This window comes from Pomacea canaliculata, linkage group LG10 (genome assembly GCF_003073045.1).
Source record: "Pomacea canaliculata isolate SZHN2017 linkage group LG10, ASM307304v1, whole genome shotgun sequence".
In the NCBI taxonomy this organism is placed as follows: domain Eukaryota; kingdom Metazoa; phylum Mollusca; class Gastropoda; order Architaenioglossa; family Ampullariidae; genus Pomacea; species Pomacea canaliculata.
Window position 1 is genome coordinate 12,648,334 of NC_037599.1, and position 18,884 is coordinate 12,667,217.

Below are 18,884 nucleotides of genomic sequence, written 5' to 3' on the forward strand. Positions count from 1 at the left end.
GGATGACTGCTTGAAGACCTGATTGCTGTAGAAGCAGCTCGAGGTGGGACTAGGGTCATAAAGATGATGCGCCCGCCATTGTGGGAGGCTGGCTGGTCAATGAATTGTCTAACGACCGCCATGTCTGGAACTGCAGTCACCCTGCAACGATCCACGAGCATCTTAAAAAACGGTCACGTGATCACAGTTTCTCACTTACAGTTTGTGGTGTACAGGTTTGTACAGGTGTTTGTACTGCGCACCTCTCCCGTGTGGATGCGAGATCAGTTCTGTTGTCAGACTAAATTTTTTTTAATTTAAGTGGGTTTTAATACCCGAAAATAACCTCGAAGAATCCCTTTAATGATGAAGTGAAAACTGCACACACACACACACACATGCGAAATGTTAAATATAAGGCCAAAGAAAAATATTAAAAAATTAAAATAAATACGCTAAAACGAAAGACTACATGTCAGATTGAAATACGGTGGATGCATGATGGATGAATGAATTCGTAAACGTTCATCTTCTTATTGTTTATTCCTTGTTATCATTTTTATCTCGTTCATCTACTTTCTCGGTGACCTGTCAATTACATAGACATCATCATTGTTTCTCCATTTGCTGCGATTAACAAGGATTACCCAGTGATCTGCACACACTGTCGGGTGGCGACAACTTTATGTAAATTATTCCACCTGAGGGAGGTTGTCTCCCTTCTCTTGATCCCTGCCCTCCCTCACCTCCCTCTCCCACCCCATCCCCCCCCCCGACACACACACACACACACACAAACACACACACACGCACACAAACACACACACAAACACACACACGCACACACACACGCACACACAGGCACGTACACACACACACACTCTCTCTCACACACACACACACACAAACACACATACACACTTTTTATTGTTAACAAAAGTACACCGCACAAATCTTATCAGTGCGGGAGGAAAGGGATGCGACTCGTTGCCACCCAGTCGTAGTCGGATCAAGAGACAGCGAGAAGCAGGTTCTCTGTCAGACATCGATCCGGCTGAGATGGACATAAAGTTGAGGAGGTTGTTGGCGGAGTCGAGGCGGGAGGCTGCAGAAAGCTGTAATGTGGCATTGATGTGGCGTTCAGACGGCGCGAGTAATGGAAAATTGAAGCGAACTGCGACTGGAAGGAGCTGCAGACGACTGGCGCTGTACTTGCTGCAGCTGCCATTAATTGCCCTTTTCTTGGACTTCCTCCAGCTTCTCCTGCCATTTCCATGACCGGTGGTTAGCCTCGTTTTCAGGTCATGACCTTTCATCAGTGGGATTTCGAGAGCTGCATAAAAAATTCAACCTGGAACAGTCTGAAGTCCCAGTCATCTTTGTCACATAGGGTGTCCTCGTGCATGTCTTCTTGTCCCTCGTTTCTATTTCTAATTTTGCTGTGGTGAATGGGGGAAGAGAGGAGAGGTATGTCTTTTGATGTTTATTGGCTTCTGGTTATTGGTTTGCCTTTTGCCTTTTGTTGGTTTTTTTTTTTTTGTTTTGTTTAGTTTTGTTTTGTTGGGTTGTTTTTTTTTGTTGTTTGTTTGTTTTTTTTTTGTTTTTTGTTTTTTGTTTTGTTTTGTTTTTTGGTTGTTTTTTTCTTCTTTTTTTTTTTTTTACTTTTGGTTGTAAAGCTGTCTCTCCTCTGTCTCTTTATGGCTGAGCAATATGTTGCAGTAGAGTATTATTACACTTCTCCGTTCTTTATGACTGAACAATATGGTGCAATATATATTATCCTCTTAGTCTACATCACGCAACAACAATTTTCAATCGTATCATATCTCCCCAGGCTGTCACAAAGCAATAATAATTGTTCGATTCACTTTTAAGCGTTGCTAGAGAACAGAACACTAAACACCCTCAAAACGATCACTCAGAAATATTCGCCCCACCCTTTTGTTGCTACACCATCGTTGTTGTTGTTGTTGACTAGCCAGAAAATTATACGCAGAAGCGAGTAAACAGTAATTAGGCCTGGTAACAGCTGTACACAGTTTTTCATAAGGTGTGTGACAGGACGGGTGAGCTTGTGGACTTCCGGTTCTCCTCCTCTGAACGCCAGCTCCATGGCCACCACAGAGATGCTCTCCACGGTCTGTGGCATCAGCTAATCACAGACGAGACAGGAAAAGTGCAAGCAAGTCAACAAAAGGTTTGCTGGAGGTCAGACCTGAAGCCAGCACCCTGGCCCAGGGTGGAGTACCGGGGGATCTCCTGCTGTCTCGCTCTTGTTTATTGTTTTGATTAGGGCGAGCTGCACGAGGACGCGAGCGCCAAGTGCATGCTGGGAACTGGCAAGTGATGCGGGTATTTGTTCTGGCCTGGCCGTGCTGAGAGCAGGGATGAGGGCTGCAGGCGCGCCACCCGGGGGAGGGATAATCGATGCCAGATCGGTTTCAAATGGTGGCTGAGTGCTGGACGATGGTCTCGTGGTGTTGGTCCTGAGAGAAAGCCTCATTACAGCGAGGACACGCTGCCTCACACACATGCATGCACTTGTATGCACGCGACAGCTTGCACACTCTATGCATGAGCAGACTTTTTCAATCAGACGATTAACGGATGTATTCACGGGTGGATTTTATGACCTTCTTTAGCACTTGATTGTATGCTCTCTGTCCTTTGTTGCTCTCTTTTCTTTCTTTCCTTTTTTCCTTCCTTTCTTTTCGTTCACAGAGAGAAAACCTTTACTTTTAAGGAGATGTGTAGGATATTCATCTACTGAAAGAATCATTTAGAAAATTCTTCTATAATATACTTGTTAATACTGTCGAGCTGGCATTATCTAGTCTCCTTCTAACCCTGTTAGTTTTGGTCATTAAGGCTTTAGTTTTTACGCTTTTCTCATTAACCTTTTCCAGCACGAATAAAGAAGCGAACGCTTGTCGGAGATTCCTTTCTTTTTATTTCTCTCTTTCTTTCTGTCTCTGTGAGAGTTTGGGAATTCTCTGAGTTTTTGCAGTTATTGGAAAGTAAATGAAAAATAAATTGTCGATGATTCATTATGACCAATATTTAATGAAAAGTATTCCATAACAACTGATATTAGCGAACTGGCAGAAGGAAGGAAGCTTACAGAAAGCCATTGTGCAAAACCTGACAAGAAACAAAAGTAGCGATTGTATGATTTTTTGCAGTTCTTTAAACAACACCACACCACCCCAGTGAAAGATGTTTTTCTTATTTCCAGTAATTTTCAGTAGCTTACCCGCTGATAGTTGTTGTGTTTCTGATATACCAGTGATTACAGTGGTGTTGTTAGCCATCAAAACCTTACTGACCCGGACACCTGGACATATTTTTCCGACTAATGATTCGAGGTTTCTTCCACACTTCTTCTCCATCAAACAGTCTTGTTTCCAGTTTCCACTTTTTTGTCTTCCTCTCTAAGCTTTTTGGTTTTTTACTCCATACATGACATTTACTTGACAGTAACGATGTGCTTCCAGATTATGTTTCTGCTTCGTGAATGACATCTGAAAGTAGCTTCGTTTGATGTTGAAAGTCCCGACCTATTGTTGACATGATGATGGTTATGTCTGTCTTCCTGCCTGTTAGCATTGTCTCTCTTTGTTCTCTTCTCTCTCTCCTTGCTCTGCTGGATACCTGCACCCTTCATAAATTTCGAATAACCTTTCGGTCAGTTCCGGGCTATGTCTCTCGTGTACAACGACTTCAACTGTAAAAGAACCGACAGAGAATATTCTCAAGGGACTGTTCTCTCTCTCTCTCTTCCTCTCTCTCACACACACACAGAGGAAGAGAGACAGAGGGGGAGAGGGAGAGATTAGTCGCGAATTGACTGAAGCAGCGGGTCAATTATTGATGACGCCAGCAGTTGATCAAATACCGGGGCAGCTACTCGGGCAATCAGCACCACAGAACTCTCAATAATTAAGGCCCCTGTCCCCTGCCCTCCCGTCCCTCGGCAGCTGGCACCGAAGCAGAACCGATCCCTCCAGACACGTGGCACTAAATGGCCATCACACAGCTTAGCCATTCCAACCTCCAGCGGCCTTCGGTCATCCTGGACCTTACCTGCCACCATCAGGACCCGGACTCTGGCAGATGGTTTTGCCATCGTCTGGTAGTTTTCACCGCTCACACTGAGCCTCCAGATACTTTGGTGGGCGGCAGTGACGTCAGTGACATCAATCCTGTCGACGCCATCGATACTTCCCTCCTGCTGCTGTGGCCGGTGACTGTGTCTACTACACTTACTGATGCACCTGACTGCCTGCTCTCCATAATTCCTCTTGCTTCTGTAGCTTCTAGTTTGGTAGTTCACTGGAGTCGAGTTACTATTGTAGTTAGGGTAGAGGTCATTTTCTTACAGTGACGTCAGCAATTACTACTATTAAAATTTCTTTATTAGTCAAAGTTAATGTAATGGTTTTACATATATATATATATACGTTATTAAACTATAATTTCTTTAGGGCGGACTTCTGCTGTGCTCTAAATTTTGATGTGACAGTTGCGGTAGCTTCATTTGTGTGATCATCACTGGTGGGGAGTGTTTTGCTTTGTTATTGTTTTGTTTTTGGTTTGGGTTTGTTTGTTTTTGTTGTTGTTTGTTTTTTGTTGTTGTTTGGGGGTTGTTGTTGTTTTTTTTTTTGCTATTGTCGTCGTCGTTGTTGTTGTTTTGTTTTGTTATTGTTTTGTTTTGGTTTTTGGTTTTGGGGTTTTTTGGGGGTTATTTTGTTTGTTGTTTTTTTTTTGCTATTGTCGTCGTCGTTGTTGTTGTTTTGTTTTTGGTTTTTTTTTTTTTTTGCTATTGTCGTCGTCGTTGTTGTTTTTTTTTTGTTTTGTGGTTTGGGGTTTTTTGTTTGTTTGGGTTTTTTTTGCTATTGTTTCGTCGTTTGTTGTTGTTTTGTTTTGTTTTGGTTTTGGTTTTTGGGGTGTTTTTTTTGCTATTGTCGTCGTCGTTGTTGTTATTTTTAACGATGTCTATATTAACTTCTTGCAGCTAATTCTGCTGTATCTTATGCCAACTATAGATTAACATTAATCTGAGTTAACTATAGTAACCAATGCTTCGATGAGTGTGTGTACGTGTGTGTGTTGTGTTCACGAGAGAGAGAGAAATATAAATGAACACTCTTCCCAACAGCGCTCGTCTCGCCATGTCTTTCATCTCATGGTGGTGGTGGGAGGGGTAGTAACCACCTTCTAGCCATTATCCCAGTGAGTTATGAGTCTCACAAATGCAAGACCATGTGTGTTCCTGACTTCACACCTTAATTGCAACCATTTCTCGAACCCTTTCTCTTTATTTGTCTTTTGTATTGATTTCTTCTTGCGTTCTTTCTCGTTCCCTTCACTGCTCCTTCGCCTCCTTCCTCATTAGCCTCTCCCCTTTCTCTCTCTCTGTACGTCGATGGTCACAAACCTCTATCACGTGACACCACGCATGCAGCAAGTGAACAGCGTAGATGTGTCTGGTGTTTCCACAGGCTTCACCTCTACAACCGGCTTCCGGCAAATAATGTTTTAGCCTGGTCTTCGGCAATCTTGTCTCTCCCATCATGACCTTTACAACTTCAAAGCAAAACATCGGCCAAAGACTGTTGGGTTTGAGTTTTTTCTTTTCTCTCTCTCTCTTTCTAGTCAATGAAACCGGCGATAGTAACGTCCTTCATTCAAGTCCGGTCCGGATTTTTAATGGCCCTGTACTTTGGTCTGAAGATCAACTGCAGTCGATTGTGTTTCTTGAACTCTACATTTCCTAGGGTCGAGTCTACAGCAAGCTTTTAATTCTTAAGTCTGCTTAGAAACAGGTTAGAAAAAATTTTCTAAAGCTCTTGTAGTCATCTAGATGAGGTTCACTGGCATCTCTGCAGCGTTTTAAGCATGATTTTATTTTCTCAGAACTGTTGTTACCTCGAAAATGCCATTTTGATGGACCCTGGCGGCGGCGACTATTATCAGAATCAACTTCAGAGAAGAAACAGTTCTCATCGCCTCGAGAGAGAACTAGCTTCTTCATCTTTTATTTGTTACTTACAGGCCTAGGGTAGGTGAAAGCCAGACTGGGTTACAAGAGAAAAAAAATAAATCATCAGGTAAATTGACGGAAAATATTTGGAAGACCTATAGGTAAGAAAATGTTTTGAAGAAAACGGGATTTAAAAAAAACAAAAAACAGAGAGACTGGAAGGTCCAGTTCTGCATACCAACACTGCAAGGCATCATCCAGCTTCACTTACAGACGACCTCACCCAGAAATTCCGGCTCGTGGATACATGCTTCGTTCAGCTGTTGCAGCTGACGGATCAGCGAACGGGCCTTTCAAGCCGAAGATGCTGCTGCTGCTTTCAAAGAGGAACCATGACTGCTATCCTCCGAAGCAATTATTCACCCCCTACCTTTTTTTTTTTATTGTTCGTTTGGCTTGAGTGTTGTCTGTTTACGAGGCCTTGCAAGTGTGACCTATTTTTGTCTCGATTTTTTTTTTTTTTTTTTTTTTATCAGTGCAGCCCAGTGATACCCCGCTGCGGGATCGTCGCCATCTGGTCGTCTAATGTGTTTTGCTGTCATAACAGGTCGCTGAAGGATTGTCTACTGCAACATGAGCATTAGACATCACAGTGCCAGCTAAGCTCCGCCTCCGACAGTTTACTACTTGAGTTCATTAGTTTTGCTCTTGCTGATGACAGCAAGGGGCTTTGATGTGGAAGAAGTTGATGACGATGATGATGATGATGATGGTGGTGGTGGTAACAGCGATGGTGTTGGTTTAGGTGGTGGTGGTAGCGGTGGTGATGGTGATGGCTTTGCACTAACAGCTTCTATGCTGCATCTTAAGAATCAATTAAGATGGAGAACGCTTTAATCATGGAAGGGTCTAGAGATACTGAAAATCTATTTAGTTGAGAAGCTGCACTAAATCGATGGCAGTGGGTCGAAGCCCGCCACCGCATCAGTGTGAGCCACGTGCGTGTAGCACAGATCATCGTGTGTATACCTGTCTGCGTGCACCGTTGCTGTGTTCCTTACACTAACCCAGTCACACCTGACAGTAAGCTCACAACTCCTGGCACGATAACCGAGCATACCTCTGGCACCAGGTTGTTACAAACTGTGCTTTTCTTGTGTTTATACAGAAAGGATTAATCTGACTTGTAATTAGCGACGACGCAGCGCTTGAAACATGTGATGATGAGGCCTCGCCCACACCTAAAGCCTCAGTTAGAGACTTTTTTAAAAACAGAAAGTTGTTCATTCTAATTTTAGGATGTAATACATTACGATGAATTAAACCGCTGGCTGGTTGGTTTAGTAGGAAAGTGCCTCCGTCTGAAGGTGGTCACGTGCTATGAATGGAAGGGATGCAGAGTGAGGAAGGAGTATATCAAACTACAGGAAATCCTCCTTCAACGTTTTGCTATCACGCTCATGGTGGTGGTGGTGGTGGTGGGAGGGGATGGGAAAAATAAGATTCCCGGTCAGGACCACAGTCCACGTCTACGTGGGATTCCTCCGACTTTCTCCCACGTTTTGGGTTTTATTCAGAAATTTGTTGATTTTTTATTTTTATTTTTTTATTTATTTTATTTTTTATTTTATTTTATTTTATTTATTTATTTTTTTTTTTTTTTGGTGACCGGAAAATATAACGTAAAAATCTATAAGTTAGCCAATGAAAAACTGGTTTTGTTGAAACTGTTTAAAATCTCGGTTTCCAAAAACCTTTCGACGATGTTAAATGAGCAATATCTGTACCCATAAAAATCCCCGACGGTAGCACAGTAAACAGACCTCACGTCCAAACAGAGGCGCGTGTGTCTCTTCAAGATTCGAACCCAAAACCCAACAAACATTACTGCAGTGGTGACAAGTGTTTTACAGCTCGCTACTATTTGCTGCTGGGAAGACTGTTAGTCCTGATAAGGCGACTGGACTGAACGAGATGCAAACACCACGAGTGTTTTTATATTTTCCCAGGTACCCCAAGCTCCATTCTCTGCCTGGATTAGGTTGACGTGAAGGAAAGAAAATCTCTCGTTTTCGCAACACAAACACACGGGGGCTGAATCTTTCCCGAGGCATCTCACCTGAGCGCATGGCACACAACTCTCTTCATCAAACATGACAATCTGTCGCTGCGTCAGACACTTACTATCATAATTATGGAGGATTGTCATAAAAAGTGTTATGACATTGCTGGGGATGGTTATCGCGAACAGCGCCGTTTTATTAAACGAAAGCATGTTGTTATGAGCCTGTGGGGGACCCGGTAACCCGGCATTCTCTCCTAACAGACAGAAATGATTGCAAAGCAATAACGGCAGAACACTCGTTCGGGGACCGACACAATGTCTGCTTCTTATCTCGGACGTCATGGCTTGCTTTGCATGTTTTCATGTCCATGGGAGGAAGGGAGGAGGAATTGGTGTTTTTCCGAGCCAGTAACTTAGTCTATATGACGGCAAGGCAGCCAGCCCTGTAAACTGATGCCACATGCAGAAAAAGAACAGAGTGCCAGAAACGAGTTCTGAACCCAGGACAGCCAACCTTCACTGTATTGGTGACAGGCGTTAACCGTTGCGCCATGGTGCCGCCCACTCAGCGTCCATACAAATCATGCTTGACCCTTTATTAATAGTTAACAGTTATTTCGATCGCTTGTTGTTAGTTTAGGATTATTTTGTAATAAATTTCCCAATCAGCTTGTTGCAGCGTGTGCCTTAGTTAAACTCCATCCACCTTCGTGTGACCCCACTTCTCCATGACGTCTTGTCCTTGGATCACCCTGGGTAGCTGCAATACCCATAAACTGTTAGCAAACAGTTCAAATGGCAAACGTGTTCATTGACAAAGAAATCTTTCACAGGCGGGAGAAAACCTGTAAGAACTATAACAAGCAATAAAATCTCCAGAGTTTTGAAGTGATTTATGTAAACAAACAAAATAAAATATAGTAAGCTCCCAGGCAACATGCGAGCACACATTCACAGTCACACTAAATTCAGATTGAGTTTCAAATCGACAGCAAAGAAAGGGAAGCTACTGCCATTAAAAAAAAAAAAAAATAGTCATGGCAGCAAGTTTGCTTCCCAGAATAATAAGTGACTCTCAGAAGGCTGCGTAATGGAATACAGAAAGGATTAAAGTTTATTAGAAAAAGCAAGACAGACGAACTTAATTTTGAAGAAAAACTGCACCTGCAGTCATTAACACGCTGAAAATAGATGAAAAAATCTTATATTTAATGAGCTGCATGCTAAGGCTAGTCACTTAACACTACTCTGCAAGCCTCTTTAGAAAAGACTTAATAATGTGTGATTGTTGACACAGTGAGGGAAGCCATATTAGATTACGCTCTTCATCATGGCATGATCAAAAATTAGCAGTATCAGGTACCTTATTTTTGCTACACTAAATAAAGCAGTTTCCTTAGCCCTTCGCAAGATTCTAGTAACAATAATGAAAGAAATCAATAAATGCAATTCAGGAAAGAAACTTGAAGCCTTTAAATCAGCACATCTACGCTCTGTCTACATGTAAGTACTGAGAAATACTCAACCAAGCTGGTAATGAACCTTCAACAACTATACAAAAAACATCTGAAGAAAAGTAACATTAATGTTTATTGGTTCTACAGGAAAGTTATAATCTGCTATATATGATCAATGCATTCATGCAAAAGCAACTTATTGCAGTTGTTCTGCAATAAATGTTTCCTAACTTAATTCTGTACATGATTCTGTTAGGATGCAAATTAATTTCATGCAAAGCTGTACAAGGACAACAGTTCTGGAGATTTGGGCTTCAGAATAGTACGGTCCTTCAAATTTACACCCAACCTGGCTGAAGTCCATAAAAAAGTTGCCCAGGACTCTTACGCATGCGCAGCATAGGCCCTAGTGGATCAACTGAAAGGTCTGGAAGTGTGTATCCATACTTTTGTGCTAGTTTCAATCTTGCTAACTCAATATCCTTTGGGTCAGCAAGGTAACCACGGCTTTCTGCACTGCTGTAAAACTCAATGGCATCCTGAGGAGGAAACTTGCACAGTGGTATAGGAACACCAGTCTTGAAGAAACGTTCAGGATTTACAACTGCACGAAGGCTGATGGCATCAAAGTAGCGACAGGTGATTGTCCCCCCACTGCGTTCCACAGCTGCAATGACAAGTTCTGATGCCCACTGCACTTCGATGTGAACCTTGGCAGCAAACAAATCTGCACCCTGGATGACAGAAAGCACTTTTAAAATGTTTTACCATTATAAATGCAAATTTTGTGATCAAGGTGATCAGGAAATTTACAGAAGGACTATTACTGTGTAGATTATTGAAGTCATAATTGTAAAAAAAAAAAAAAAATTGTAAGATTCTCTTGCTATCCCTCTCCTCCATTTCTGTGTATGCTGTGTGGGTTTGAACATAAAATACTTCACACTTCCAGTCAAAGACTACAAAGAAAAGCAGCAATTTCTCCAAAGCATATAAGAGATGTTTTTGACTTTATGGGATGTGGATACAATGGCTGCCATTGAAAAGCACATGCAAGACATGCAAGAAAGTCTCCTCACCTCATCTGTCAGGTTAGCTCCAAAATGACGTTTATCCACTTCAACCCTGTACAAGCCTGTGTTACACAGCTGTGTCAGATCTATGGGTCGACTTGCATCAACACGACCAAGGTCAATCATACGCTGCAGCTGTAAAAGTGACAATGGAGGGTACTGTCGTCGCAAGCTGGAGAAAGTAAAAAAAAGTCAAGACACTAATTAAATCAATCAGGAGATAGACAACAATACCTTCCTGCAGCAAAGAAGCTCTTTTAGACTGACCAAAAAGTAAACCTGAATTAAAATTATTCAGCTTATATGCTCATCTCGTATGTATGTCTCTGTTACAATTCTTTAACTAAATCATGCAGCAAAAACAAATATTTGTATTATTGTAAACAGCCATAATACATTCATGGTGAGTCATACAACTGCTTCTTCTCCACTGATCTTAGGTATAAGGTGACTCATTCTATCATAAAATAACACTGCCAGAGGGGATTGATTTTTAAAATATAGCTAAAAGACATCTGGTGACTCCATGTCAAGAAAGTGGTTCATCATCAACAGGTATGCCAACTGATTCACTGACTAATATTTGCATTTGCTTTGTGATCTAGTGCATGTCATGCCTGCAAGAGAACAGTTTTGTTCTATTGCATGTATGTGAATGGTGTGACCCTTAATGTTTTAAATTTATGTCCATTTGGTGACTCTTTCATTCTTTGGTACCAAAAATAAATATATATAAAACATAACCTTAAAATAACTGTAAGCTATTCACAAACCAAAAATATTAGCAGTTACATACTGATGGTCCTGATAGTATGGTTCTTTAGGAATTCTAAGGTAAAATGGGGTGTTGCCTCCTTCAAAACCCAGTCGAGGAAGTGTTCCTCGCTGACCCTGACCTTTGTGGCCTCGCCCATGGGTTTTCCCTTTTTCAAAAGCTCTTCTTTTCTCTCTGTTGTCTGAAAGTAAAACACTGTCTCTGTTAAACTGTTATACAAAATGGATCTGCACCACAGTATCACTACGAGGCTGCTAAAAACCCACAAGACACCTTGATCAAGGGGCACGCAAACCTAAGGCACAACCACTCCAGCAAGGTCTAAGCGCAGATAATGATAACGCAGTCTAACTTTCTGATGCGAAATGTTACCTATGTGCATTCTTGACTCTGATCAGATCAAGATCAAATGGGATTGATGTTCGTTGCACGCTAATCAATTTAGTAGATATTTGTATTACAAGTAAACTTAAAATAAGTTGTCATGATTCCGTTAGTGTAGTGTTACAATCTGAGCGCAAGAAATAGTTGCTGAAGTACCAGAAACATTCTGTCGTTTGTGGTTTCAATTACCACTGACCAATCATTTTATCATGCTGTAAGCGGTAAAGCAGGCTCGAAGTGTCTCCCAAACTAATAACGAAAACACTATATTATCACTTTAACACTTCTCTTAAAATTTTAGTGGACGTCCTTTCCATCGACCAATTTTAGCAATTTTACAATGAGTCGCGGTCAGTTGAGATCAAGTCAAGGTGCCCCCAAATTGCAAGACACGTGTGCCATGTCCAAATCACAAGTACTGAGTTGTAATGCCAGCTAAAGATTATGAGCTCAATCAAGAATATCCAAAGACGTCTCACCTTCTTCTTAGGCGCTATATCTTTAAGGTTACCCAGCGAGATCCGCGGCAGAGTCCTCAGAAGTTTGTTGGCCTTGTCTGTCACAGACGCCATGTTTGAGAGCGTGCTGGAGAGTTACGCCCCTTAGACCAAGACGATGTCGAGAATGTTTATGTTGATAAAGGTCTACGAAATATAATAAAAAGCACGAGCTGTTGTATACGTACGCACTCTTACTAGTTAAACTTATGTGAGATTCCTGTAATCACTTAAGTCTGTATGGCTTCTCCCCACTTCCTTTATCACAACTCGCACAGATGTGTTTGTTTTACATTTTGTTATGTCGACCGTGAATAAAATTTCTCCTTCCTGCAAATCTGACACTTGAAAACTGGTTTTGTTTCATAAATCCCAGGCTATAACTTAACTCAGGTCATATTACTGAAAAGTAATACTACGTTTAACTCACGTTGTTTACTCTGCCTGTACTGTTCATCTTACCTGCATGTCTATGAATCCATCATTATTTTTGCTTTTTGTAAGTCTTAGCAATCATTTATATATCCTAGTTGTTCACTTTCTCCGCGAAGAAGGCATCTTTCTCGCACAAACTTTCTTTTAAATACAGTGAGGCCTTAGCTTATTCTTTCATTGTTATTTGCTCTTTCTGTATGTTTTTATACGTCATTAATACTATTTGTTGTTATTTATTCTTTCTTGGTTCATGTTATTCGTTTCTTTTTCCTGTCCCTCATATGCTGTCCATGTCTCTTGTTTTTAGGCGCTAAGATCATTCTCCATAGGAGTGTGAGTATGCGCTTTAAAATTTGTGTTTTTATTACTAATCAACTGTTATTATGCTGCTTGCTTGATGTACTTAAATAATTTCCAACTGCATGGGATGTCTTCAGGTTGGGACATCATTGTTCTAACCGCGAAGTTATTTTATTCCCCATACAAGACAAATACTTTGCTTAAAATGTTCTGAAAAAAATGCAAAATAACAGCAGGTTGAAATGTGAAATTGTAAGTAGCACTACTTCACAAACACCTTGAGGAATTTGTGGTACCTGAACATTAAGGATCTGGACAATGTAAAGTGTAAGGAGTGAGACACTAATTGTGACAATATAAATGAAACATATAATTTATATATATATACAGAAATTCAATTACTGTTCACGTTAATAGGAAGATCCATACACTGGGATTAATGTGCTAAACAGTGTTGCAGAAAGTTGCAGGCAAGATGTAGAGTTAAGCATGCATTTTATAAGTTACACCACAATTTAATCTAACTTTCATTCCCCATAATAAACTTTAAACTGCCCACACATCTGACCATAAGAAAATTAGTTTATATAAACATAGAGAAATATAAGTACTTTGACCCAAAAAACGTTTCAAATTATTAAGTCCCATGTTCACAAAATTAACCAGGAGAAGAAAGCTGCATTAAATTATAGCCTCCACTAGATTTAGTCACATCAGTTTGGAAGGTTATTTTGGCAGCAAAAAATGATGTCTATTTTTTTTAAACTTTTATTCCAAGCAGGTTAGACAATTTGTTATGTAATTTTGTTATGGTATTCAACCAGTGAATGACATATTCACGCAGGTGATAGCTGATTTGGTGAGCTCTAATTATTTAAAAGGATTCAGCAGGTGTAGGAAAACAATAAATAATCTACTTGCAATTTGCTGGTTTCACCATTTTAACCATAGTCATAAATATAATTAATAAACAGTAGCAATGAATACTTACATAATGCTTTATCCCTGAAACCAGGTTTCAAATTGCTTTGCATACACAAACATGCCAACAACATGCACACACAATATACACATAAGGCAGAGGAATGATTAAATAATCAAAGCAGATGTAGCAGCATGCTAAATTTGTGAGAAGGCACAATGTTCCACAGCTTTTTTTTGTTTCATTTTTTTTCTGTAGACCAGTTATAACATTTTATCAACAAATATTCATACTTACTCAACTATTATATTTCTTAAAATCACAATATAACCACCTGAATGAAGCATAAATTTCCCAGTGTTATGTTAATGTCATACTATATACATGGCACAATAAATATGGGTGATGTGGAACACAACTGAAATTATTTTCTGTTTGCTGTTGTGTACACAATAGTGACAAACAATAAATGCAGAACAGTGCATCTTCTATGAGCGTGACATTAGACCATTGACCACCTTATCCAGTTTTTCAGTGAACTGTTCAAATGAAAACTTTTCTTCTACTCTCTTTCTTCCTGCCTCTCCTAACTTTTTCACTAGATCAGAACTGCTTGCAATTTTACTCATTGCCTCCGCAAAAGAATCTTCTGTAGGCTGACAAAGGAACCCAGTGACTCCATCTTCAACAGTCTCAAGTGGACCACCACTGGCAATTGCAATAACTGGGCAACGCATGTACATAGCCTCAATAGGCACAATTCCAAAATGTTCACGATCAGGAGTATACAAGAGGCAGGTACATGACTTCAGCAGTGCACGCTTCTGTGCATCGGAAACAGAGCGCAAGAAAGTTACATTATCATTAAGATTAAGTTTGCAAGCTAGATCTCGCAGTTCCTGGTAGTGCTCCACGTTTTCTTGCACCCTTTCATCATAGCCCCCTGCCATCACCAGATGCCCCTTTCTGCAATCAGAGTACATCTTGCCTGCAACAAACCAAACCTCAAGCAGTTAGATAAAGTAAGCAAAGCCTTAAGCTACATTCAAGTTATTTCATTTCATGTCACATCTAATCTAAATTTCATCAATGTACAAACTAAAGGTAGTAGACTTCACACAATTTAAGCAATCATTTGGTGTTACCAAATGTGTGAGCATTTTGTTATTTAAAATCAAATAGAATCCATCAGTCCAGCCAGTCTGCAAAAGTGAATTTTTTTTTCCACTAAATAAATTAAGTTTTAAATAAATTTGGACAAGCACAATAACCTTTCACCTACCAAAAGCTTTGATTGCTAGAGCTAAATTCTTCTTTCGTTCATAGCGGTTGATGGAAAGGAAAAGAGGCTTCCTTTCTGTAGGTAACTGATCATCACTGAGCTGTTCTATAGGTTTCTGAAAGGCAGAGAAGTCTGGAATCGGGTATAACACTTCCGGTGTGATGTGCTGCAGGGAGTTGAATGTTTCATGAAATACTCCAGCTGAAAACAAACAAAAATTCTCAGATAAAACAAGCACCAATGAAAGTCTCAACTATTTACATCAGCTAATATGCTGACAATAATAATAGCATTTCTATTGCGCATTTCCCTACTGGTAGGAAGCTCAATATGCTTTGACATAAACAAGCATCTAACAATTTATCATTGTAGATAAGTAGATCATATAGCACAGCTTCCTACATGCTCAATGTGTTCGTTGTACATAAATTAATGAAGATGTATATTGGAAGAAATAAAACGGCACAACAACTCCCACCAGTTAGGCAAAGGGACATCACTCTTCCAATTTCTTCCACTGTGTGCTAAAATGAAAAGTGGTATTTCTGAAAGGTGATTTCTTTTACTTTGTGACTTCCTACACTAAATTAAAAGAACAAAACACAGCAACTGTATTGATTTTTTTCTGAGTGATGCAAGTTTAAATATTAGGAAGAATTTGTTTTACTTCACACAATTAAACAGATAAAGAGAGCTTAAGTTTTTGATGCATTCTGCTTTCTAATCGCTATGGACCACCTTAATTAGTAATTACTGAATGTTCACAAATTTTTTTAATTTATATAAATCAATGCTATCTAGTTATCTATAACATTTATGAACATATACAAGAGTTTAAAAAAGGAAATAATGTAAATAATGTTAATAAAAGTTAATCCAAGAAACTGCCATCTGTTTGACTTATTGAAGTTAGGTGCAAACAGAGCAGCATCTACAGCAGACCTAATCACCAGTAATAGTCATTTACTATTTTATAGTTAACTTAGGAAACAATTATAAACCTGTGAATTTGCTGTTTACAAGGATGCAGTCTGCCAGGCCAGTTGTTTTTTCTTCCATCCAGTCTAAAGGGGCTCGATATATCCATTTTAACCACGTATTTCGTTGAGTTAAAAGCAAGTCTGGAAAATGGCAGTAGAAAAGTATTTTGCAACCTGACAGTTTTAAAACTGGTATGCATGCTGAGATCTGGTCGCAAAATATAAGATCAAACTGAAGCCCGCTGACGAATACCAGATAAAATGCCACATAGACCATGCGAAGATAGGCAAAAAGTGCCTGCATACGTCCAAAAACACTTCTTGGCAGCCAATCACCAACAGATATCACCTGAAATAACATTTAATAAAATTTGTTAGTTCTGAAAACGGTACTTTTGAAAAGAAGCATAATTTTTTAAATAAATTGCAGTAGCTTCCTACTTACAACAAAATGGACCTCAAAAGCCTTTGCTGATCATAATCCATATTTGCGAATAAAGTTTTAAGAACACAAAAAAGAGATGAAGTTTGGAAACTAACAAATGAAAGACTCTGATATTTTAACAAAACATGCCTGCAATGTTCCATCACGAGTTTCCTGGAAGCAGTGTGTTGGGTCATGATGAGCTGTCAGAAACAGAACGTCGTGTCCACGCGACTTCAAAGCTAAAGCAGCGTCGACAACAGCTCTCTCAGCCCCTCCAATTCCAAGATCTGGATGTATGAATACTACACGTACCATAGTACTCTAGTAATGATACTGTTTTAAATAAATAAAACTGTGAACAGATACCGAATTTGTATCGTCTGCCACTCAGGTTTCAGTTTTCCATGTCAACCGGAAGTTAAACGTAAGCGCAGAAGAGTCAATAAGGGTCGGTAAGAAGGGAAAGGGCTTTTCCAACAAACTATATATTGTTTATAAAATAGAAAAAAAAGCAGATTTAATACAATTTAAAAAACACTCATTTGAAACAAACATGATAGTTTCATATATATATATATGGCATTGTTTTTGCATGTCTTTGCATTGTTTGGGCTTGTATGTGTGTGAATTAACTGCTTTCGAATATTCGTCTGCTCGATAATGATCAGTTCGCTTGTTCCGTGTAAGTGGCCATATATTAGAAATTGATGAGGCCTATTATAGTCTCTTTTATCGTTATACAAACACCACAACAGAGAAAGAAAAATCTGTAGCTGAACTGGGTATCTGACAGTGATGAAAAGTAGTTTTATGTTTTTCTTTTGTGCTGTTGTTGACGTAAACTTTTATTTTGAAATATCAAATATATGTACAAACACTTCCTACATATCATCGTAATGTAGCCGAAGGGAGACAGGTATGTGTCACACATGCTATAGGGGTCAATTCTCTCTCCTTGTGTGAACACAAAATCGGCCAGCATCACTCGTTTCATGACAATAACCCTTTTTTACCGGAAGGTATCGAGTATTTCTCAGTATTTTCTTTTCAGGAAGGAAGACGGGATGGATGGAGAGAAAGAGATATCGAGAAACCACCCAGGAATAAAGTACTAATCTAAAGGCAACTGCCTCTCCATCTCTATCAGAATTGCTTGTAGTGACTTCCGCTACACTCGCACAAATTTTGTGCCAATAGAATCGTAGAATAAACAAATTAATAATTAATTAAGCCATTGATATCTTTCACCAAGGAATGGGTTTAAAAGCACACACAAAGGATATGCATATTCATCGTGGGTTACATTCCACTTCAGTTCAGGGTACAGTCATCACCCAGGTCTTCACAGGCCTGACACACTTGTTCACATACCCTCGCTCATCCACCCCGACACACACACACACAGCACACAGAGCGCACAAGCACAAACACACACAAACAAGAGAAAGAGGGAGAAAAAAATGTACTGAAATTTAAAAAAAAAAAAAATAATGGTCGGAGGACAAGAGCTCCTCCATTTCTCAGCTGTAGTTCTCAGACGTGCCACTGACGTCACAGATATACTGTTACAAGCCCCGTAAAATTAACGAACACCAAACCTACAATTTTCTGTTTCCCTGTCACCGCTGTGACTCCGCGCAGACTGCGGAACCCTTTATTATTCTTACACAAACGATTGCGTTACCGGCGAGGCCTGGGCCAGACATTGATTAGTGATTGACAAGTTCTGATTGACCCAAAGGTCATCCAACCCGAGGTTATGGAACGCACTGGTGGTACAACTTGCTCAACTGTAAAAAAAAAAAATCAAAAGGGATACACAAACTTAAAAACTTCACATCAGCTTAGCAACAGGGGTACACTAATAATACACTCCAACAATCTTATCCTTGCGTTCAATGAACAGTGGCTTGCTCTAGTAAAATTTTTGTTGTTCCAAACCCTCGTACAGCTCATCTAAACCAGAATACAGGCTAATAAAAAAAATATGCAAACATAAACCATTCAAGCGCACATTTTTATGAACGAAAGGAGAAATGAGAAATCCATTCAAAATAAAACTAGAATATACAAATCTTTGTCATCTTCTGACAGAACATGTCAGATAATTGTCTCTTCCATCATGCCTTTCTTATTCCTGTTGATCTCGTCTTCACTCGTATGAACCTTGCTGGCATTAGCCATCGAAAATGTCTCTGGAAGTTTAGAATCTCTGGTGACTGGAAATGTTAAACATCAAATGTCAACCGATGTCTGCATATGCCCAAAGCTGATTTCTCCAGTGGGTCTTCCACATTACCATGGTGACTGATACTAGCTTACTAT

The 18,884-nt window shown here is 39.8% G+C and overlaps 2 protein-coding genes across 2 annotated transcripts; both read right to left on the reverse strand.

Moving 5' to 3' along the window:
* Nucleotides 1-9,598: 9,598 nt before the first annotated feature.
* LOC112573729 (39S ribosomal protein L15, mitochondrial-like) lies at nucleotides 9,599-12,342 on the reverse strand. The gene is made up of 4 exons (XM_025254311.1): nucleotides 12,196-12,342; nucleotides 11,350-11,513; nucleotides 10,564-10,729; nucleotides 9,599-10,218 (listed from the first exon to the last, which is right to left on the reverse strand). The coding sequence occupies exons 1-4, from the start codon at nucleotides 12,286-12,288 to the stop codon at nucleotides 9,823-9,825; spliced, it is 819 nt and encodes a 272-aa protein (XP_025110096.1). The 5' UTR covers nucleotides 12,289-12,342; the 3' UTR covers nucleotides 9,599-9,822.
* Nucleotides 12,343-13,103: 761 nt separating this feature from the next.
* On the reverse strand, nucleotides 13,104-16,977 carry LOC112574345 (alpha-1,3/1,6-mannosyltransferase ALG2-like). Its single transcript, XM_025255361.1, has 4 exons — nucleotides 16,707-16,977; nucleotides 16,154-16,481; nucleotides 15,153-15,353; nucleotides 13,104-14,858 (listed from the first exon to the last, which is right to left on the reverse strand). The coding sequence occupies exons 1-4, from the start codon at nucleotides 16,872-16,874 to the stop codon at nucleotides 14,359-14,361; spliced, it is 1,197 nt and encodes a 398-aa protein (XP_025111146.1). The 5' UTR covers nucleotides 16,875-16,977; the 3' UTR covers nucleotides 13,104-14,358.
* Nucleotides 16,978-18,884: the final 1,907 nt, after the last annotated feature.

Excerpts from the sequence above, each read along its gene's own strand:
- LOC112573729 (XM_025254311.1), bottom strand. The coding sequence starts at position 12,288 with ATGGCGTCTGTGACAGACAAGGCCAACAAACTTCTGAGGACTCTGCCG. Across the intron at positions 11,514-12,195 it reads ATATAGCGCCTAAGAAGAAG|ACAACAGAGAGAAAAGAAGA; the intron begins GTGAGACGTCTT and ends TTTTACTTTCAG. Across the intron at positions 10,730-11,349 it reads ACTATCAGGACCATCAGTAT|CTTGCGACGACAGTACCCTC; the intron begins GTAACTGCTAAT and ends TACTTTCTCCAG.
- LOC112574345 (XM_025255361.1), bottom strand. The coding sequence starts at position 16,874 with ATGGTACGTGTAGTATTCATACATCCAGATCTTGGAATTGGAGGGGCT. Across the intron at positions 16,482-16,706 it reads CTCGTGATGGAACATTGCAG|GTGATATCTGTTGGTGATTG; the intron begins GCATGTTTTGTT and ends ATGTTATTTCAG. Across the intron at positions 14,859-15,152 it reads TCTAGCAATCAAAGCTTTTG|GCAAGATGTACTCTGATTGC; the intron begins GTAGGTGAAAGG and ends GGTTTGTTGCAG.